The sequence below is a fragment of the Plectropomus leopardus genome, chromosome 7 (assembly GCF_026936395.1).
Source record: "Plectropomus leopardus strain MGB_pleo_1.0 chromosome 7, ASM2693639v1, whole genome shotgun sequence".
NCBI classification, from domain to species: domain Eukaryota; kingdom Metazoa; phylum Chordata; class Actinopteri; order Perciformes; family Serranidae; genus Plectropomus; species Plectropomus leopardus.
Genome location: NC_142182.1, coordinates 767,501 through 787,777, shown reverse-complemented (window position 1 = coordinate 787,777; position 20,277 = coordinate 767,501). Strand labels below are relative to the sequence as shown.

Here is a 20,277-nt window from a genome sequence, read left to right as displayed (position 1 = left end):
ATGTTGTCTGTTATGTTGTCTGTGGTTGCGTTGTCTGTTATGTTGTCTGTTATGTTGTCTGTTATGTTGTCTGTTATGTTGTCTGTGGTTGCGTTGTCTGTGGTTGTGTTGTTGCTGAGCGGTGTGTTTGTGCGTCTCACTGTTATGGAGTTGCTGAGCTGCTTGACTCTCTGCTCCAGCTGCTCTCTCTCCAGCTTCAGCTCAGAGCTCCACTTCATCAGCTTCTGCTTCTCCTCCTCTTTAGCTGCAGCACAGAACAGACAGAACAGAACAGAACAGAACAGAACAGAACAGAACAGAACAGACAGGACAGAACAGAACAGAACAGAACAGAACAGACAGAACAGAACAGAACAGAACAGAACAGAACAGACAGAACAGGACAGGACAGGACAGGACAGGACAGGACAGGACAGAACAGAACAGAACAGACAGGACAGAACAGAACAGAACAGAACAGACAGAACAGGACAGGACAGGACAGGACAGGACAGGACAGGACAGGACAGGACAGAACAGGACAGACCAGAACAGAACAGAACAGAACAGAACAGAACAGACAGAACAGGACAGGACAGGACAGGACAGGACAGGACAGAACAGAACAGAACAGACAGAACAGGACAGGACAGGACAGGACAGGACAGGACAGGACAGGACAGGACAGGACAGGACAGGACAGACAGAACAGGACAGGACAGGACAGGACAGGACAGGACAGGACAGGACAGGACAGAACAGACAGAACAGGACAGGACAGGACAGGACAGGACAGAACAGAACAGACAGAACAGAACAGACAGAACAGGACAGAACAGAACAGAACAGACAGAACAGGACAGAACAGAACAGACAGAACAGGACAGGACAGGACAGGACAGGACAGGACAGGACAGGACAGGACAGGACAGGACAGACAGAACAGGACAGAACAGAACAGAACAGACAGAACAGGACAGAACAGAACAGACAGAACAGGACAGGACAGGACAGGACAGGACAGGACAGGACAGGACAGGACAGGACAGGACAGGACAGGACAGACAGAACAGGACAGGACAGGACAGGACAGGACAGGACAGAACAGACAGAACAGGACAGAACAGAACAGAACAGACAGAACAGGACAGAACAGAACAGACAGAACAGGACAGAACAGGACAGAACAGGACATACAGAACAGAGAACAGAACAGACAGAACAGGACAGAACAGAACAGACAGAACAGAACAGACAGAACAGGACAGAACAGAGAACAGGACAGACAGAACAGACAGCGTCAGTGTCTCCGTCCGTAGTGAGCTGCGGAGGTACGAAATGAACCTGAAAACTTCATGAAAGTGTCTGTATCTCTGTCGCTCTTCAAAAACACAACAGCTACTAAAATTTGTTCAATATATGTTCGTGTGGCTTTTATTATTATTACTATCATATATTTATCATTTTTATTTTTTTATTTATTGTTCTATACCTTCATATACTATGAAATACTCCCTCCAGGTTATTAATACTGCTGTTCTCCATGTGCCATTTGTTTCCATGTATTATATTATTATTACTATACTTTTCAGAGTCATTTTAGATACTTTTGAAGTTTTAGATTAAAGTTAAGTTGCAGGATGAAAATTTAATTTTTAAACTTGTAAGTCTGTTTATGTCTTAATGGCTTCTCACAGTGTCCCGCTTCACATTTGACGTGAAATCGCGTTCGTATCGACATGTTTACATTTACTCTGAATAAACCCGTGAACGAGTGAGCGAGAGGAGTCAGACGTCACCTTCTTTGTAGGCGATGTAGGAATGAACGATAGCCAGAGTGCCGGGCCAGGGAATGGCTTCCTCCTTCTTCAGGATCTGCGGAGAGAAGCTGGCAGTTGTCAAAGAGGCCGAGGCTCAGAAAAGAGTGGGGGTGCGGTGAGCCGCCACCCTGCGGTGAGGCTCCGCAGGGACAAGCAATGAGTGGATGGATGTGAGATGCAGATCTTTACTGACACAATGAATGAGACAGAAGCACAAAAACAATACTGCATCATGTGTCTGCTTACAAAGGCTGGAACAGTCCTACAGAGCTTACAGTACCGCCTCGTGTTCCCCCCTGACTCAGGATCGGCCTCGGCTGCTGCAGTTACCTGATCTTGACATTTTGGACAGATCCACATGCCTTTAGGAATGGTTTTCAGGGGTGGATCCAGGCAGTCCAGGTGATAAACACGCGAACACGTGTCGCACATGAGCAACTGGCCGCTGCGTCTGCACACAGTGCAGAAATCCTCATGGATGTCTCCCTGTGAGGAAGAATTGGACCAATCAGTTTCCCACCAACCAGGTGTGAGAGGCAGGGGCGGCGCCGTGATCTGAGTCGGCCTGGTTTAGTGTCTAATGGACATGATGTGTGTTACTGAGCCCGCGCCGTAAAATCGCACAGGCTGATCTTTCTTAAAATGATCTCGTGGACCAATCGCCTCAGAAAAGGAGAGTAAATACAACTTTTAATCTGAACGACTGCCTTCTTTTAAGTGTTGAGTTTAATTGAAATGTAGCTGTATTTAGAATTTAGAATGAGGCAGTTAAATGTTAGCAAATTCAGTGAACCAAGTTTTTTTACTCAGTTAATAATTATCTTGTTCATTTATTTACTTATTATTTTTTACTTGTTCATTTTTTAAAAATTGTTTAATAATGATTTGACTATTTACTAAGTATGTATTTACTCATTTAATAATTATCTAAATTTCTGATTACTATATTGTTTATTTTTTACTACTTATTTTCTACTTATTCCATTATTATTTAAATTATTCATTACTATTTTCTAAAACTTTTTCTTTGTTTAATAATCATTTCTGATTTATTAACTAAGTATGTATTTACTTGTTTAATACTATTTTGTTTATTTTTCAAATTATTTTATACTTATTTAACAATTATTTCAATTGTTTATTAATATAATTGTTTTTATTTAACTTATTTAATGAAGTGTTCAAAGTGTTCATCACGATTTTTAAACCTTTTTTTACTCATGTAATAACTCTTAAAATTGTTCATTTGTGTTTTTTTAAACTAATTATTTAGTTACTTGTTTAACCTTTACTTAAATGTTTCACTATTTTTTTTACTTGTTTACTTATTATTTATGAGTAATATTTCAACTATTTATAAGAATTTACCAAAACTATTTTTACTTATTTACTTACTTGTTTATTCATTATTTATATTGTTACTACTATTTTATTTTGTTATTTACTAATTACTTATTTACTTGTGTAAGAAAAAACAGAATGGAACTCAGCCAAACTCAACATACGCGTCTCTTCTTCTAAATTCATGAACCGTCCAGATTCAACAGTCACTGGCAAAATATCAGATCTCAGTGGATCAAAAAAGGATTCAATTATAGAAAACACAACTCTCGGTTCCATATTCATATTTCAGGTAAACTGGACAATTAGATATAAACAGAACTGAATGGTTTTATTTACTCTCGTCTTTCCTGGATTTTTCTGAGTAAAATCAACCTGTCGGATGTTACGGTGCACAGAGTTAGGATGCGCTCTGAGAAGTCGTTATTTATGGTTTCTACAGGACACTGTTCACTTTGTAAGGCTGAGAGTCAAAATCAAGTGATGGCTGATGGTTTTCACATGAAACAACAAACTAATGAAGTGTGTGTGTGGACATCTGAGGGTGCACGTGAGTGACAGAGCTACTGGGCCCAAAAACGCTTTCCAACCCTCTCAACTGTCCGTCTCCCCCATCGTTACTTACATCCCCAGAGCTGGGGCTGGGCAGGGGGAGGGGACGGACGGGGCTGGAGGGGGAGGTCGGGGTGAGGCTGCCCAGCTCCGGGACGCTGCTGTATTTGGGTGGGCGACCTGGGTGAAATGAGACAGACGACAAAAAGACGGAAAACAAAGAAAAAAAAGAAAGATGGAGAGGGGGGAAGAAAACAAAAACAAACAGTCTGTATGACATACCTTGGACAGGGAGTCTTCGTTGGCTAGCGTGAGACGGGAGCGGAGAGGGAGGAAGAGGAGGAAGAGGAGTCAGAAGCACAGACAGCAGTGTTAGTGCACGAGGCCGGCTCCGTTAACACGCCTCAGTCGCCTGCACGGCTCCGCCTGCTTATTATGGGCTGTCACCAGGGCAGCTTCTTACACACTCTCATTAAACAAGTAGAGATCAACCTGTTATCTAATAGGTTTTTATTTTGTTTAGTACTATTTTGTTTCATTTTTTTAAATAATGTGTATTTACTTGTTTAAAAATGATTTATTATTATTTGTGACAATGGGCTTCAAAAATAAAACATATTTACTAAGGACTTATTTACTATGTGTTTGTTTACTCATTAAATAATTATTTATATTGTTTATTATTTTTCTAAACTAAAAATAAATATACTTGTTTATTTCTTGTTTACGACTTATTCACTAAGTATGAATTTACTTGTTTAATAATTATTTAAATTGTTTATTAATATATTGTGTTTTTTAAAACTAATTATTTATTTACTTGTTTAATAATTATTCAATTTGTTCATTACTATTTTGTTGGTTTTTTTAAAACCAATTATGAATTATCTTGTTTATTAATTATTTATGAATAATATTTCAATTAGATCTATTTATTTGTTTCTTATTATATTAATTATAATTATTATATTAATCATATAACTTACTACTACTATTTCTTCTTTGTTTTTTACTAATTCTGTATTCCCCTGTGTAATACTTATTATTATTCATGACTATTTCTTTATTTAATACTCTAACAAGTTGTTTAAATATTTGTTACTATTACTTAGTTATTTACTTATTATTTAACGTATGTACTTTTTATTTATTTTGTTATCCTTCAACTATTACGCTTCTTGTTTTAATTATTCTCATTTTTTTATCCGATCTTTTATTAAATGTGTTACATATTGTTACAACTCCCACATGTAATAACGAAAAAAAACTATTTTGTTAATTTTTTTACACTCTTTATTTATTTGTAATTATTTATGAGTAACATTTTAATATAATTACTGGTTTACCAATTCTTCCTTTATTTATTTTATTTTTACTTATTTAGTTACTTGTTTATACATAATTCATATTATTTTTTATTATTTTTATTTTTGTTATTTAATCATTATTTATTTGCTTGTTTTCATATTTATAACTGTGATTTAAAAAATACTGATTATTTAATTCATGTATTTTTTTTATTTATTGTTATCCCTGTACTATTACATTAATTAATTGATTTCATTATTCTCTTCATTTATCCATTCAAAAAAATAATTATTCGCTACATATTCTCCTAAACAAAAAACCCCAAAGTGCTGGATGTGCTCAGAAGCTGCAGCCTCTTTGATGACGACCGTCTGCACTCTGTTTTGGCGACTGGTGTGTTAAAATCCGACACTGTGAGTTACGTGTGATTTCATCTTTTAGTCTTTTCTGCTGATCAAATGTGAAGTTAAATGAGTTCAGTGTTAGAGGTTCAGTATACGACGACCTGTGACACGACACTCATGGATTCTGTTTCAGCGTTTCCAGGTGTGAAGGAATACATTTACGTTAGTTATGTCATCGGTCGAGTCATCGGTCGAGTCATCGGTCATGTTGACAGCGTTCACACACTGATCACTGTGATTGATCTCTGGATGGTCTGAACAGCACATTTCAAACATCACTGTGGTGAAACCCTCTCTGAGTCTTCGACACTACATTTCCCAGAATGCCTTTAAACCAGCAGGTGTGAAGGTTAGGACTGTCGAGACCCGCTGCGAGTCTCAACGCGATACGAGGTGCGCATGTGCAGGAAGGTCGGTCGGCTTGACAGCGAGCTACGGCTACACCACTTGGACATACTACACGGTTACCGAGGCGACACGAGGCCGCTGGTCAACGAACTCAGCGTGTGTGTGGGAGAGGCCGACGTCACTTCAAATCTGACTAAAACTCGCTCAATTCTGAAGCTGCTTTCATGAAATTTGGTTTGTTATAGTCAGAAAACTGAACACGATACTGCTTACTTTCTGGATTTTTTTTTCTCTAAAAAAAAAAGTTTTTTTTCTTTCATTCATTCATTAAATTTGGAAGAAAAAAAGACGTAAAAAGATTTGTGATGAATTTAAGGAAACCATTTTGGCCATTTTTTCTCCTCAGGGATTTTTTTTGTGCTTTTTAAAAACGAAACAAGCCTTTAAAACACCCTAAAATGACATTTTATTTCAGGTAGGAACCGTTAAAATAGAAATTATCGTTTGATTTTCAAATTTCCAACAGACCATGAACACATCAGGTGTTATTATACAGGAATTTGTGAAACAAAATTCCACCATGTTTCCAAAACTTTAAGGGAAAATATGTTCAATAAAAATGTTCGAGTGTTGAATACTTATTTCTGCCAATGTATGTACATTTACTGCAGTATTTATGTGTGTGGCAGCTGAGGACTGCAGTTCATATTCAACACATCTGAATCTGAATAATAATTAAAGCCGCAAATCTTCACATATTATTGTAAAAATATATACTTTTTAATATTTTTCTGGGGAATATGAGAATCTATCGGCGGTTCTGTATATTTGTGCGGGAGCAGAAACTTAAAGTTTGGATACTTTTATCTTTCTAACACAACTTTTATCACCACAAACATTTTTCTGTCATAACTCATGAGCTGTCATGTTGTTTATATTGCGTTTCACTTCTGTTTTACTTTGAGTTTACTTTGAGTTTACTTTGAGTTTACTTTGAGTTTACTTCTGATTTAAGTGTTAAGAAAACTCGGCTCGTGAAATGGAAGTTAGATCGTGACATGAGGTTTGTCCAGGTGGTGTAGCCGTAGCTCGCTGTCAAAGAAGCACACGTGCACATCGTATAGAGCGGTGAAGTAATGAGTCCGAAAACACAGAAGTCCCTCAGCACTTTTGGACTTCCTGTTCCCTCGTCTCATAGTCTCTGGGTTTTTTTATGTGTTTTGGGTAAAATGTCTTAAATAATGTCGCTGGTTCACACAGGCTGAAGATATTTAGATGTTTTGTTCTGGAACATAAATAATAATAATAATAATAATAATAATAATAATAATAATAATATAATAATAATCCATATAAAGCCAATTTCTAAACTTTTAAGGTTTTACTCGTCTTAAAAAAGGCGGTTAGACGTCATCAACACAGTCGCTCCAACGTGTAGATTATCTGTTTATAATATTTTTCCATCGTGTTTTAACGTGTTTTTACGGTGCTCGTCGTGGTGACGTTTACGTCGTGCGACCACGATGTCGTTGGTTTATAGCCAATATAACATCTTTCTTCTTCTGGAGATTTAATTTACGCTTCATCTGTGAAGATTTTCACGCTGAACCAAAGCTGTAAGCATCTTAAACTCGTGTTCGTCACAGAGATAATTTTGGGAAATAATCGAAAATCCCAGAAGGTTTTTGACGAGGGAACCGGTGCGATGCTAACTTCCTGGTTGGCCTACAAAAACACATCATTCCTTCACCGCTCTACTGCGCAGGGACTCACGCCGAGTCTGGACCGAGACATTAAACTGACCGAAGCGACAGGAAGCAAGAGGAGGAGGAGGAGGAGGAGGAGGAGGAGAAGGAGGAGGAGGAGAGACTTGTTTAACAGCATGGTATTAGTACTGAGTCACATGTTAGTCTCTATTCTGCTGTTTTTTACCGTTTCTACTGTCCCTGCTGTCCCTGCTGTCCCTGCTGTCCCTGCTGCTGCTGCGTCTCTCTGTCTGCCAGCTGAGTGTTTCTGTCCTCTCTTTACTTTGTGGCTGTGTCTCCACCTGATTCTGCTCTCCTGTCTCTCTCTCCTGTCTATCTCTCCTGTCTCTCTGTGTCTCTCCTGTCTCTCTCACGGGCTCATCTTCTGTCCCAGTCTCTCCTGTCTCTCTCTCCTGTCTCTCTCTCCTGTCTCTTTCTCCTGTCACTTTCTCCTGTCTCTCTCCACAGTGTCTCTCCTGTGTCTCTCTCCTGTATCTCTCACGGGCTCGTCTCCTTTCCCAGTCTCTCTTGTCTCTCTCCTATCTCTCTCCTGTGTCTCTCCTGTGTCTCTCCTGTCTGTCTCTCCATTGTCTCTCCATTGTCTCTCTCCTGTCTCTCTCCTGTGTCTCTCACTGGCTCGTCTCCTTTCCCAGTCTCTCTTGTCTCTCTCCTATCTCTCTCCTGTGTCTCTCCTGTCTGTCTCTCCATTGTCTCTCCATTGTCTCTCTCCTGTCTCTCTCCTGTGTCTCTCACTGGCTCTTCTCCTTTCCCAGTCTCTCTTGTCTCTCTCCTGTGTCTCTCCTGTCTGTCTGTCTCTCCATTGTCTCTCCATTGTCTCTCTCCTGTCTCTCTCCTGTGTCTCTCACTGGCTCGTCTCCTTTCCCAGTCTCTCTTGTCTCTCTCCTGTGTCTCTCCTGTCTGTCTCTCCACTGTCTCTCTCCTGTCTCTCCTGTGTCTCTCCTGTCTCTCTCCTGTGTCTCTCCTGTCTGTCTCTCCACTGTCTCTCTCCTGTCTCTCTCCTGTGTCTCTCCTGTGTCTCTCCTGTGTCTCTCCTGTGTCTCTCACTGGCTCGTCTTCTGTCCCAGTCTCTCTTGTCTCTCTCCTGCCTGTCTCAAGGGGTCGTCTTCTGTCCCAGTGTCTCCTGTGTGTCTCTCTGCCAGTCTGTGCTGGTCTGGGACCAGTAGGTGTGTGTTTCATACGGACCTCTCTTCCTGGTCCCCTGGTGCAGAGGGCTGTTCAGGTAACTCACGGCACTCTTTTTCCTCTGAAACCGAACAGCAGACAGAGACGCGTTATTTAATGTGAGTGATTCACTCCGAATCTTCATCCGCAGGGTTCGACGCATCGTCGTGGACGACATTTCAAAGCTTTCCCATGACTTCTCAAGGACCCGGAGTACGAATGTTCTTTCCCAAAATTCAAACTCTGTTCAAATATGATTTCAGATTCTAAATGATGTGTTCAAGGACCGTCAGAAAATTTGACGATTCGACAATAATTTCAGTTTTTACAGTTTCTGGCTGGTACGTGGTGTTATTTTGGGCCATTTTTAAAAGAAAACATGCCTTTTAAAAAAAAACGGAGAAAGAAAAATGGTTTGGTGATTTTCTCTTTTTTCATTTTTGATGATTTTTTAAAGAAAAATGTAGATTTTTTAATATAATTATTTTTAGCAAAAAAAAATTTTTTTAGAAAAAAATCATTTTTCCTATTAAACATTATTCACGATTTTTAAAAAAAATCTTTGGTGCACCTTTAATAAGAAAATTTGATGGTTTATTTTTCTTTAAGATTTGGAAAGATTTTTGGCTTTTTGTTTTAGAAAAATATTTTATTTCGATATTTCAATAATATTTTGTTTTACAAACATTACTGACAATCTTTAAAGAAAATAAGTATATTTCTTTAAGATTTTTTAAAAGATTTTCAAAGAAAAAAAAGTGTCTTTTTGTTTTAAGATTTGTTTTGCAATTTTTCAAAACACACGTCTTCCAAACCTGCGGGTTATGTTTTCTTTAAAATACCCCCAAAGTGACAACATTTATTAGAGCAGAAACTGTACAAACAGAAATTATCGTTGGATTTTCACATTTCTGACGGTCATTGAACACATCAGGTATTAATATACAGGTATCATTTCCAAAACTTTAAAGGTAAACATGTTTGATGAAAAAATGCTGTCACGCTGAATATGTGTTTCTGCCGCTGTATGTCGCTGTGTATTTATGTGTGTGTTTATAAACAAAAATATAAAAAATAAACAGAAGCATCCGAAAAATCCAGAAATCCTCATAAATGAGAAGCTGAAACGATGTTTTCTGTTCCGTGTGTTTTACGTCTTAATTCACGTCGCTGCGTGTTAATTCTGTATCGGTAAATTAATCAGTGGTTCCTCTTTCTGATGACGAGCGGATTAATAATTAATACCCGAAAGTTGTAAAATGAATAAAAATAAAGAATAATAAGCTGTAAACTGAGGACAGCGCAGGGCGTCCCTACCTCCGGCTCAAAGACGGCGCCGCTGTACACCGGGTTGGCCGTCGTCCTCCTCTTCCTCTCCTGTCTCTTGCTCTGAATTTCTGTCAACAAACATTAGAGGGTTAACGTCGCGTCCGTCCAACATCGGGGCGCAAAGACATTGACCAGCACTCACCTTCCAGGTGGTCGTGTGTGACGAGGCCCAGAGACACCATGAAGGCCAGTTTCTGGAAGAGACAGACAGAGACAGTTGTGTCTTCGGAGACAGAGACAGGTTTATGAGCAGAGACACAGATGGTTTTATGGTTAGAGACAGAGACAGTTTCCAGAGGAGAGGGACAGTTTTATCAGCAGAGACAAAAACAGAGACAATTTATGGTCAGAGACAGACAGTTTCTAGAAGACAGAGAGAGTTTTATGGACAGAGACAGAGACAGTTTCTTAAAGAGACAGACAGCTTTATCATTACAGACAGAGTCAGTTGTGTCCTCAGAGACAGTCTTGTCCTCAGGTGTCAGTCATTTCACAATAGAGACAGTTTTGACTTCAGAGAGACAGTTTTCTGGTCAGAGACAGAGACAGTTTTGTCTTCAGAGACAGTTTTGTCTTTAGAGACAGAGACATTTTTGTCTTCAGAGACAGAGACAGTTTTGTCTTCAGAGACAGAGACAGGTTTGTCTTTAGAGACAGAGATAATTTCTGGTCAGAGACAGGGACAGTTTTGTCTTCAGAGACAGTTTTGTCTTTAGAGACAGAGACAGTTTTCTGGTCAAAGACAGGGACAGTTTTGTCCTCAGAGACAGAGACAGTTTTATGGTCAAAGATAGAGACAGTTGTGTCCTCAGAGACAGTCTTGTCCTCAGGTGTCAGTCATGTCTCTGTCCTCTCACCTCGGGGCTCTCCTCTTTTTTGGGTCGGGGGGGAGGAGGAGGAGACAGCGGAGGAGTGGAGGAGGACGGGGCGCTGACGACCGCCTTCTGCTCGGCTCCTCCTCCGGCTTTAACAGTCTGCGGAGAGGAAGTCAAAAAGACAGGAGGACAAAAAGAGGACAGCTGTGGGGACAGGACTCAATCACGCTGTAAACGGTGACGGTAAAAACAGTGACAAGTAATTTGAGGTCAATTTTTAAGTTAAGATGCTTCGTGCAAACGGACACAAAAATGTCTCTGTGTTGATTTAAGGTTTTTAAATTCCTCACGTCAGCAGATGTTAACGTTTTTAGCCCAACGGCAGAAAAAATGAGCCACACTGAAGAAATCTATTTTTCTTCATTTAAATACTTTGACAAAAAGAAAATATAAAAATAATATAAACACTCAGAAATCATCACAAAAACAAAAACGTGTCAATATTTCATCATGAGCTATTCCTTTGAAACCTGGAGCGAGACAGAAAATATATTCAGAAATGCTTAATTTATAAAAAAAAAAAAAAATACAAATTAAAGAACAAACACATCAAAAATTATATAGAAAATGAATGTGAAGTATTTAACCCTTTGGTACCTCGAGGAAACTGGTGTGATTTCTTTGAAAAACATGGAAAAAAGGCAATTAGCAACTCTAAGAAATACTCCTGATATTACAAGAAATTAGTAGATTTTGAAAATTATTTTGGGGACTTTTTACATTTTATTTTTATTTTTTTTGTTTAAGTTACAGAATTATTATTTAACTTTAAGTCTTTTTCAAGGTAATTTCCTTGTTTGTTTGTTTGTTTGTCTTTTTTTACTTTCTGTCTTTTTTTTTAGTTTTATCAGTTGTTTTTATATTAACTTATTTTATTTTATTTAATTAGTTTTTTGTTTAAGTTACAGAATTATTATAAAACTGTAAGACATTTTTCCAGGTCATATCATGTCCTTGTTTGTTTGTTTACTTTTTTGTTAGTTTTTTGTTTAAATTTAAGAATTATTATTAAACTTTAATTTTTCAAGCTTATTTTTTTTGTTATTTTTTATTTATTTTTTTAAGTTAGTTTTTTTTTTGTTTTTGTTTTTCTTTTTTTTTACTAATTTTCAGGTAATTTTACTAACTTCTTGTTTATTTTGGGTAAATGTTTAAAAAAGGGTTAAAAAGGTCAAAGATGGATGCGTGGAAGTGTTGTGGATGCAGGATGACGATCACACATGCAGACAGAAACATATGATCAGACAGTGGAGAAAGAGGCTTACATGCACGCTGTTGTTGACCTGCGGACTCGGCTCGGGGGCGACTCGTACCTTGGGCTCGGCGGTCAGGCTGCTGATCTGGATGGGCTGGGCCGGGGTGAGGATGGGGGTGAGGCTGGGCGCCTGGGCGGGGCTGGCAAGGCGCGTGGGCGCGGCGGAGACCGGCGTGGTGATGACGATGCCGGTCAGCGGGGTGGAGCCCGTCTTGCTGCACGGCTGTCCGTTGACGATGCGGACCTGGTGGATGGGCGCCGCCGACGGCAGCGAGGACGACAGCTTGGTTGCCAGCATGACGGGCCTCTGGAGCAGCTGGGGGGCCGCCATCATGGGCGGGGGAGGGGCCGGGGCGATGTGGACGTTGGTGGGCGTGGCCGGTTTGGGCCTGACCTGCTGACAGCAAACAGCCAATCAGAGAACGACACCAGGACGAGCCGACACTGCTGGGTAACGCCACTGTGGAGCTCCGACTCAGAACCTACGCTGTACTAGTTCTAATACTACTAACACTAGTTCTAATACTACTAACACTAGTTCTAATACTACTAACACTGGTACTAATACTACTTACACTGGTACTAATACTACTTACACTGGTACTAATACTACTAATGCTAGTACTAATACTACTAGCACTAGTACTAATATTAATACTGCTAATACTAGTACTAATAATACTAATAATACTAATAATAATACACTTAATACAAGTATAAGCACTAATAACTATACTACTAAAACTAATAATTCAAGTACTAATACTACAGTCTGCTACTACTACGACTATTACAGATAGTGCTACTACTGACACCAATACTACGTGAGTAAGTACTAATGCAGAAATACTCAACCTGCTCTGCTCGGGGGCCAATTTAACCACATGACAGGAGGTCAGGGGCCACAGCAGCCGCATACGTGTCTGCAGGATTTTAGGACTTTTTGGTGTTTTAGGACGTTTCTAGGATTTGAAGAAATTTCTCGGATTTTAGGACGTTTTTAGGGTTTTTGGACATTATTTTATATATTTTGTTTTTGGAAATTTTGGGGATTTCAGTGCATTTCTGGGCTTATAGGACTTTTCTGGGATTTCAGGACATCTCTGTGATTTTAGGACATCAGTGTCTCAGCTGTGTCCTCTGTCGGGGGTGTGGGGGATCCTCCTCTGGCTCTTTTTTTGATCAACAAGCTCTATTTTGATGCTGTTTTTTGTCTCTGACACCTTATGGAGACTAAAAGGACAAAAACTATCCACAGAGTCAATCACTTCATTTTTATTGTACAGTATAACATGGTTGGGGGCCACCAGGGGCCCTATCAGGGGCCAGATTTGGCCCTCGAGCCGTAAGTTGAGTACCACCGTTCCCCTACCGCGACACATCAAATTCAGAAAACATTTTTTTTATGCTAAAATGTCACAAGAACGCTGTTTTCAGCAGAAGAATTAATTCTCAACGATAAACACATTTTACATCATCAGAAATAAGACGACGGTATAATTTAGAAATTTAAGGCTCGTGCTTCGTTATCTTCAGGCTCGTTTGAGCTTTATTATGCTTATTTTGCAGCCCTGATGTTTCACTTAAAGCAATCAAACAAAGTTAACTTATTACCACTAGTACTGACCGTAGTACAAGTACTAAACTCATTCTTACTAGTATTACTCATGAACAGCTGTGGCAGGTGCTTCCAGTGGCATTACTCAGCACAGGTAAACATCACCAACATGTTTCCACTCAAAGGGTTAAAACACACCAACAGCCAGGAACACAAAATACCAAGAAGCTGCAGGAAAACGAGCTCTCACCACAAAAGGTAAACACGCTCTCACTCTCTTACACGCACGCACACACACACACACACACACACACGTTCACAGGCAGGAAACCGTGAAAACAACCCGGTCACAAGTCGGTAAGAAAATTAAAAGAAGCACAACGAGAGGAGAAGAGATGAGTAGAGGCAGCACAGAGCAAACAATGTTTTAGTGCCACGGAGCAAGGCAGCATGGGTGTTTGCTTTGCTGCCCTCTGCTGGAGGGTGACGGGTCACCTCAGGTGGGCCACACACACGCATCTGAGGGGTTAGGGTGGGAGGCGGGGCTTACAGGGACGCACCTGTGGCTGAAAGGTGGGTCGAGGCGTCAGTCTAGGAGGAGGGACAAACTGAGGAACTTTGATTGGCTGGGCGGTGGTGGTGGCCTGCACCTGAGACAAAACCACAGCAGAGGGGGATCTGACACGTCTGACACGTCTGACACGTCTGCTGTTAGACTGACTCGTCTGACTCGTCTGCTGTTAGACTGACTCGTCTGACTCGTCTGCTGTTAGACTGACTCGTCTGACTCGTCTGACTCGTCTGACTCGTCTGCTGTTAGACTGACTCGTCTGACTCGTCTGACTAGTCTGCTGTTAGACTGACTCGTCTGACTCGTCTGACACGTCTGCTGTTAGACTGACTCGTCTGACTAGTCTGCTGTTAGACTGACTCGTCTGACTCGTCTGCTGTTAGACTGACTCGTCTGACTCGTCTGACTCGTCTGCTGTTAGACTGACTCGTCTGACTCGTCTGACACGTCAGGTTTTGGGGACGGTCTTCTTTCGGACCTGGAGGAGGAGGGGCGGGACAAACAGACGGCCACAAAGACCAACTGTCACATCTTACAAGTACATAACAATGAAGTGTTAATAAACTGTATGGCTCGAGGACCAAATCTGGCCCCTGGTGGCCCCTGATAGGGCCCCTGGTGGCCCCCCAACCATTTTCTACTGTACACTAAAAATAAAGTGATTGACTCTGTGAATAGTTTTTGTCCTTTTAGTCTCCATAAGGTGTCAGAGACATAAAACAGCATCAAAATAGAGCTTGTTGATCAAAAAAAAGAGGCAGAGGAGGATCCCCCACACCCCCGACAGAGGACACAGCTGAGACACTGATGTCCTAAAATACTTGAAATGTCCTAAAATCCTAGAACTGTTCTTAAATCCTAAAAATGTCTGAAAACCATAAAAGTGTCCTACAATCCTAGATACCTTGTAAAATCCTAGAAAGGCCCTAAAATTAGAGAAACATCCTAAAATCAGACAAACGTCCTAAAATCCTAAAAATGTCCTAAAATCCTAAAAACGTCCTAATAGCTTTCATCTAATTGTTTTAATTCCTAGAAATGTCCTCAAGTCGTAGAAATGTCCTACAATCCTGAAAATGTACTACAATCACAGAATCGTCCTTTAGTCCCAGAAATGTCCTGAAAGCCTAAAAATGTCCAAATGCCCTATAAATGTCCTGAAAGCCTAAAAATGTCCAAATGCCCTATAAATGTCCTGAAAGCCTAAAAATGTCCTAATGCCCTATAAATGTCCTGAAAGCCTAAAAATGTCCTAAAATCCTGAAAACGTCCAGAGATCTGAGACACGTCCTAAATGTTCGTACTCAGGACGTTGTGGTTGTGTGACAGCGGCGTGCGACCTCTTCGGCCCTCCTCTGCTGTTTTACATAAGGACGTGGCTGTGGACACGTGTGACAGACCCGTCAGAAAAGTGTTACTGGTGCCGCCATGTTGGCCACCACTCACACCGCGGCGTGCCGGCGCTCCGGCCGTGATGTCACAGTAACATCCTTCACTGGGAGCGGGGACACATTATAACCCTCTACACCCCGTGGAGGCGGCCTAAAACCTACAGACGACAACACGATCTCTACTCTACGTCAGATCAGAGGAGGGCGGCGACGGCGGCGTGGACCGCAGGGTCTTACCACCATGGCATTCTTGGATACCAGTCGCAGGTGCTCCGAGCTCTGATTGGTCAGCTTGCTGGCCACCTGCAGGTTGATGGGGGCATTCTGCGAGTCGGGTTTGGTGATAGCTGTGGTTACCATGGCGACAGTGGGCGGGCGTTGTGGCAGGACAGAGCCGGGCAGGGCGGGCGTGGCGGCAGCTTTCAGCACCAGAGGTAGAGTCTTCGTGGTGAGGACCGGCGTGACCGTCAGGGTCTGTGGGGACGGAGCACAAGAACACGTTCATTTCTTACAGAGCGTCCTCACAGAGCGTCCTCACAGAGCGTCCTCACAGAGCGTCCTCACAGAGCGTCCTCACAGAGCGTCCTCACAGAGCGTCCTCACAGAGCGTCCTCACAGAGCGTCCTCGGGGCTACATTCAAGACTTTTTTAAGACCTTTTCAATACCACCTTGAACGAAATTTAAGGCCAACTTCAAGGCCATACTGTCAAAAGTGTGTCGATTATCAGCCCCATAAATAAATATCTAGCAAATACTTTAATTCCATCTGTTGTTATGTTTTTAAACTCTGTAGCTGTGTGTCTGTACACACAACTCACACTTGATTACTTTAGTATTTTACATTTATTTATATCTATATCTATATATCTATATATATATATATATATATATCTATATATCTATATCTATATATATATATATATATATATATATATATATTCCCTATATGTTGTTAGGCTTTACTTTCCCTCTGAGATGCAGCAAGATTAAAGTATAAAGAGGCATGAAAAGAAAATATTCACGTAAAGTACAAATACCTCTAATTTCTACCTGCTTACAGTCCTTGAGTAAATGTACTTCTGTAAGTATGTTTTTCTCTCACTGTGTGTTTCTGTCTCTCTTCTGTGGGTTCTTCATGTCTATCTAAAAAATACACTCTTTTATTGCATAAAATGGACCAAAGTCATTTCTGTGAATGCAAATGTAAAGCAGCTATAAAGTGTTTAATAAAGTTCACAGCAGAGTTTACTCAAATATATTTAGAGAGAGTAGATTGTTTTATATGGAAATTCAACCCCAAAGCTTTGGTTTACTAACGTGTCCAATGGCCTTCATTCTTTTACAAAATGTACGTATTTATATGTGTGTGTGTGTGTGTGTGTGTGTGTGTGTGTGTGTGTGTGTTACCTGCTGCAGTCCTCCAGGTATCTGCTGGCTCTGCAGCAGGTTGGCCGGCTTGATGTCGCCGCCTGCTGGAGGACTTTGGACGTGCAGCTGCAGCTTTGCCTCCGGCTCCTGCTTCACCAACAGCTCCTTCCTCAGCTGCTCCACCACCTTTTTCTGAACGAGACGAAGAGGTGAAGAGGAGGAGGAGGAGGAGGAGGAGAGGTTTCATCAGTGATTTGTGTTTTTTAATCCAACAAGAGAAAATCGTGACTTTGTTGGGGACTATTTTCAGTGGCGGTTCCCACACATGGTCATGGACAACATTTCAAAACTTTTCCATGACTCTTTTTCACGAGATCTACATACACCTCTGACAGATCTACATACACCTCTGACAGATCTACATACACCTCTGACAGATCTACATACACCTCTGACAGATCTACCTCTGACAGATCTACATACACCTCTGACAGATCTACCTCTGACAGATCTACATACACCTCTGACAGATCTACATACACCTCTGACAGATCTACATACACCTCTGACAGATCTACATACACCTCTGACAGATCTACATACACCTCTGACAGATCTACATACACCTCTGACAGATCTACATACACCTCTGACAGATCTACATACACCTCTGACAGATCTGTCCCTGTTTCAGGGATTTTAGACATATCTTGGATCTTAGGACGTTTCTTGGATGTGAGGACATTTCTAAGATTTTAGGATGTTTTTAGGATTCAAGAACATTCGTGGGATGTTAAAACATTTCTCAAATTTCAGAACGTTTCTGGATTTTAGAACATTTCTTGGATTTTGGGACATTTGTGTCTTAGCTGGGACCTCTGTCAGGGGGATCCTCCACTGGCTCTTTTGTTAGACGGCTGTTTACTCCTCGTGTACAGTGAGATTTGGCTCTGTGTGTTAAAGCAACACATTAATATGAGCTGATATCGGGAGGGTGTGAGGTAATTATACACACACACACACACACACACACACACACACACACACACACACACAGTGAACAGGTTTTTACAGGCAGTCTAATTCCAGGGCTGGAGGAGTTGCAGTGCATCAGTCCAGTTGAAACTTGTCCTCCAGGGTCTCCACAGACAGACACAGTGTCTCAGCTGCTTGTCCTCGGCTCAGTCTGAGCAGCTGCAACCTGCTGCAGCCTCACAGGAATCAGCACATCGCTGGATTTCAGCACGACGCCGCTCAGTTTACGGACAGTCAGATTCAGCTTCGGTCAGAGGACGGTATTTTGGGACTCGTGATCGAATGTCACCTGATTACAGTACAAATTATTTTCTGTTCAGTTTCCACACGGCAGAGTTTATGGAAATTTCTAAGATTCTAGGACGTTTGGATTTCAGGAGGCTTTAACAATTTTAGGCTGTTTCTTGGATTTCAAGATGTTTCTTTGATTTGAGGACTTTTCTAGGATTTGAAGACGTTTCTGAGATTTTGGAACATTTCTTGGATTTTAGGATGTTTGTACAATATTAAGACATTTTTAAGATTTTAAACTTTTCTATGGCTTTAGGAAATTTCTAGGATTTCAGGACATTTCTAGGATTTTAGGACGGTTCTTGGATTTTTGGACATTTCTAAGACTTTTCTGGGATATTTTGATGATTTCTAGTATTTTAGGACATCGGTGTCTCAGCTGTGTCCTCTGTCGGGGGTGTGGGGGATCCTTCTCTGGCTCTTTTTTTTGATCAACAAGCTCTATGTTGATGCTGTTTTATGTCTCTGACACCTTATGGAGACTAAAAGGACAAAAACTATTCCTAGAGTCAATCACTTTATTTTTATTGTACAGTAGAAAATATTTGCGGTTCATATTTCTGTGATTCTGTGGACGTCAGTAACATAAACGAAGAAGTTAAAGTGACTGTTTCTCAGTTTTCTTCACCCTGACGATGATAAAAGCATCCATCCATTAACATTACTCTCCTGCTCGCATTCATTAGCATGTGAACATCCTCAGACAGTCGGAGCATGTTGTGTGTGTGTGTGTGTGTGTGTGTGTGTGTGTGTGTCATCTGGTGTTGAGACAGTGTTGCAGCGACTGTCTGAAAACACCTTGAATTGTTATGTAAGCAGTCGGTGAGCACAAAAACAAACCCAGCTTTCTATTTTTACTGTTAATCTGTGCGATGTGTGCTCAGCTGATTTCACATTCAGACACGTCCCCTCGCATCTTCAAAAAACACTCATTCTTATTTTAATACTTGTCCCACACTGATCTGAAAGCAGCAGCACATTTAAAACAAACAGTCGAACATGGAGGGAGCAGAGAGACATGAGAAGCTCGCTGAGGCACAGACACAAAGATACAAAACAAGACTACAAACAGATGCAACACCATGACAAAAAAAGATACAAAAACAAGCACAAAAAGATGCAAAAGAGACACAAAAAAACCCAAGATTCAACATGACTACAAAGATGCACAACACAACTATAAAGGTATGCAACAAAACTACAGAGATTAAAAAAAAAAAAGTCAAAAAAAGATGCAAAACAATGCTTCACATCTGCGAGATGCAAAATGCAGCATGGCGACAAAGAGGCGCAATTCAACCACAAAGATACGTAAAAAGACTCCAAAGAGATGCAAAACAACCATAAAAAGATGCAAAAGAGACAGAAAACAATCCCAGAGACTCAACACGACTACAAAGATGTGCAACATAACTACAGAGGTACTAAACACGACTATAAAGGTACGAGACAAAACTACAGAGATCAAAAAAAAAGACAGCAAAAAAGATACAAAACAATGCATCACATCTACGAGATGCAAGAAAAATACATCCATACTGTCTTTTGTCCCACAGGACATTCAATTTTCAGACACGCACAAACAATAATCAGCACGTCCAGCTGGTTTAGGAAAACGTCTCCTGCGTCCTGTCTCTTAAAATTCTACTTCAGGTGCGATGTGAAGTGTTTGGTTTGTTTACTGATGCGTTCGTCTGTTATGTTGATATAGAAGAGTCAAGCGATTATTGCTGCAAAGCAACTTCCCCACGGGGACAAATAAAGTACAATACAACCATAAAGATACAGAAACAAGTCTCCAAAGAGATAAAACATGACCACAAAAAGAGGCCAAAGAGACACAAAACAACCGCGGAGAAAGATGCAAAATTGTGTGAGTGTGTATATATATATATATATATATATATATATATATATACTCACT

At 40.6% G+C, this 20,277-nt stretch overlaps 1 protein-coding gene across 1 annotated transcript in view; it reads right to left on the bottom strand.

Moving 5' to 3' along the window:
- Window positions 1–20,277, bottom strand: part of phf21ab (PHD finger protein 21Ab) — a 29,444-nt gene that overhangs the window by 3,225 nt on the left and 5,942 nt on the right. Inside the window, 12 exon segments of the mRNA XM_088079543.1 lie at window positions 141–244; window positions 1,779–1,854; window positions 2,130–2,285; window positions 3,766–3,872; window positions 8,701–8,761; window positions 9,997–10,076; window positions 10,151–10,202; window positions 10,866–10,982; window positions 12,149–12,532; window positions 14,257–14,346; window positions 15,896–16,132; window positions 17,067–17,219. Of these exon segments, the coding sequence (XP_087935669.1) occupies window positions 141–244; window positions 1,779–1,854; window positions 2,130–2,285; window positions 3,766–3,872; window positions 8,701–8,761; window positions 9,997–10,076; window positions 10,151–10,202; window positions 10,866–10,982; window positions 12,149–12,532; window positions 14,257–14,346; window positions 15,896–16,132; window positions 17,067–17,219 (1,617 nt within the window).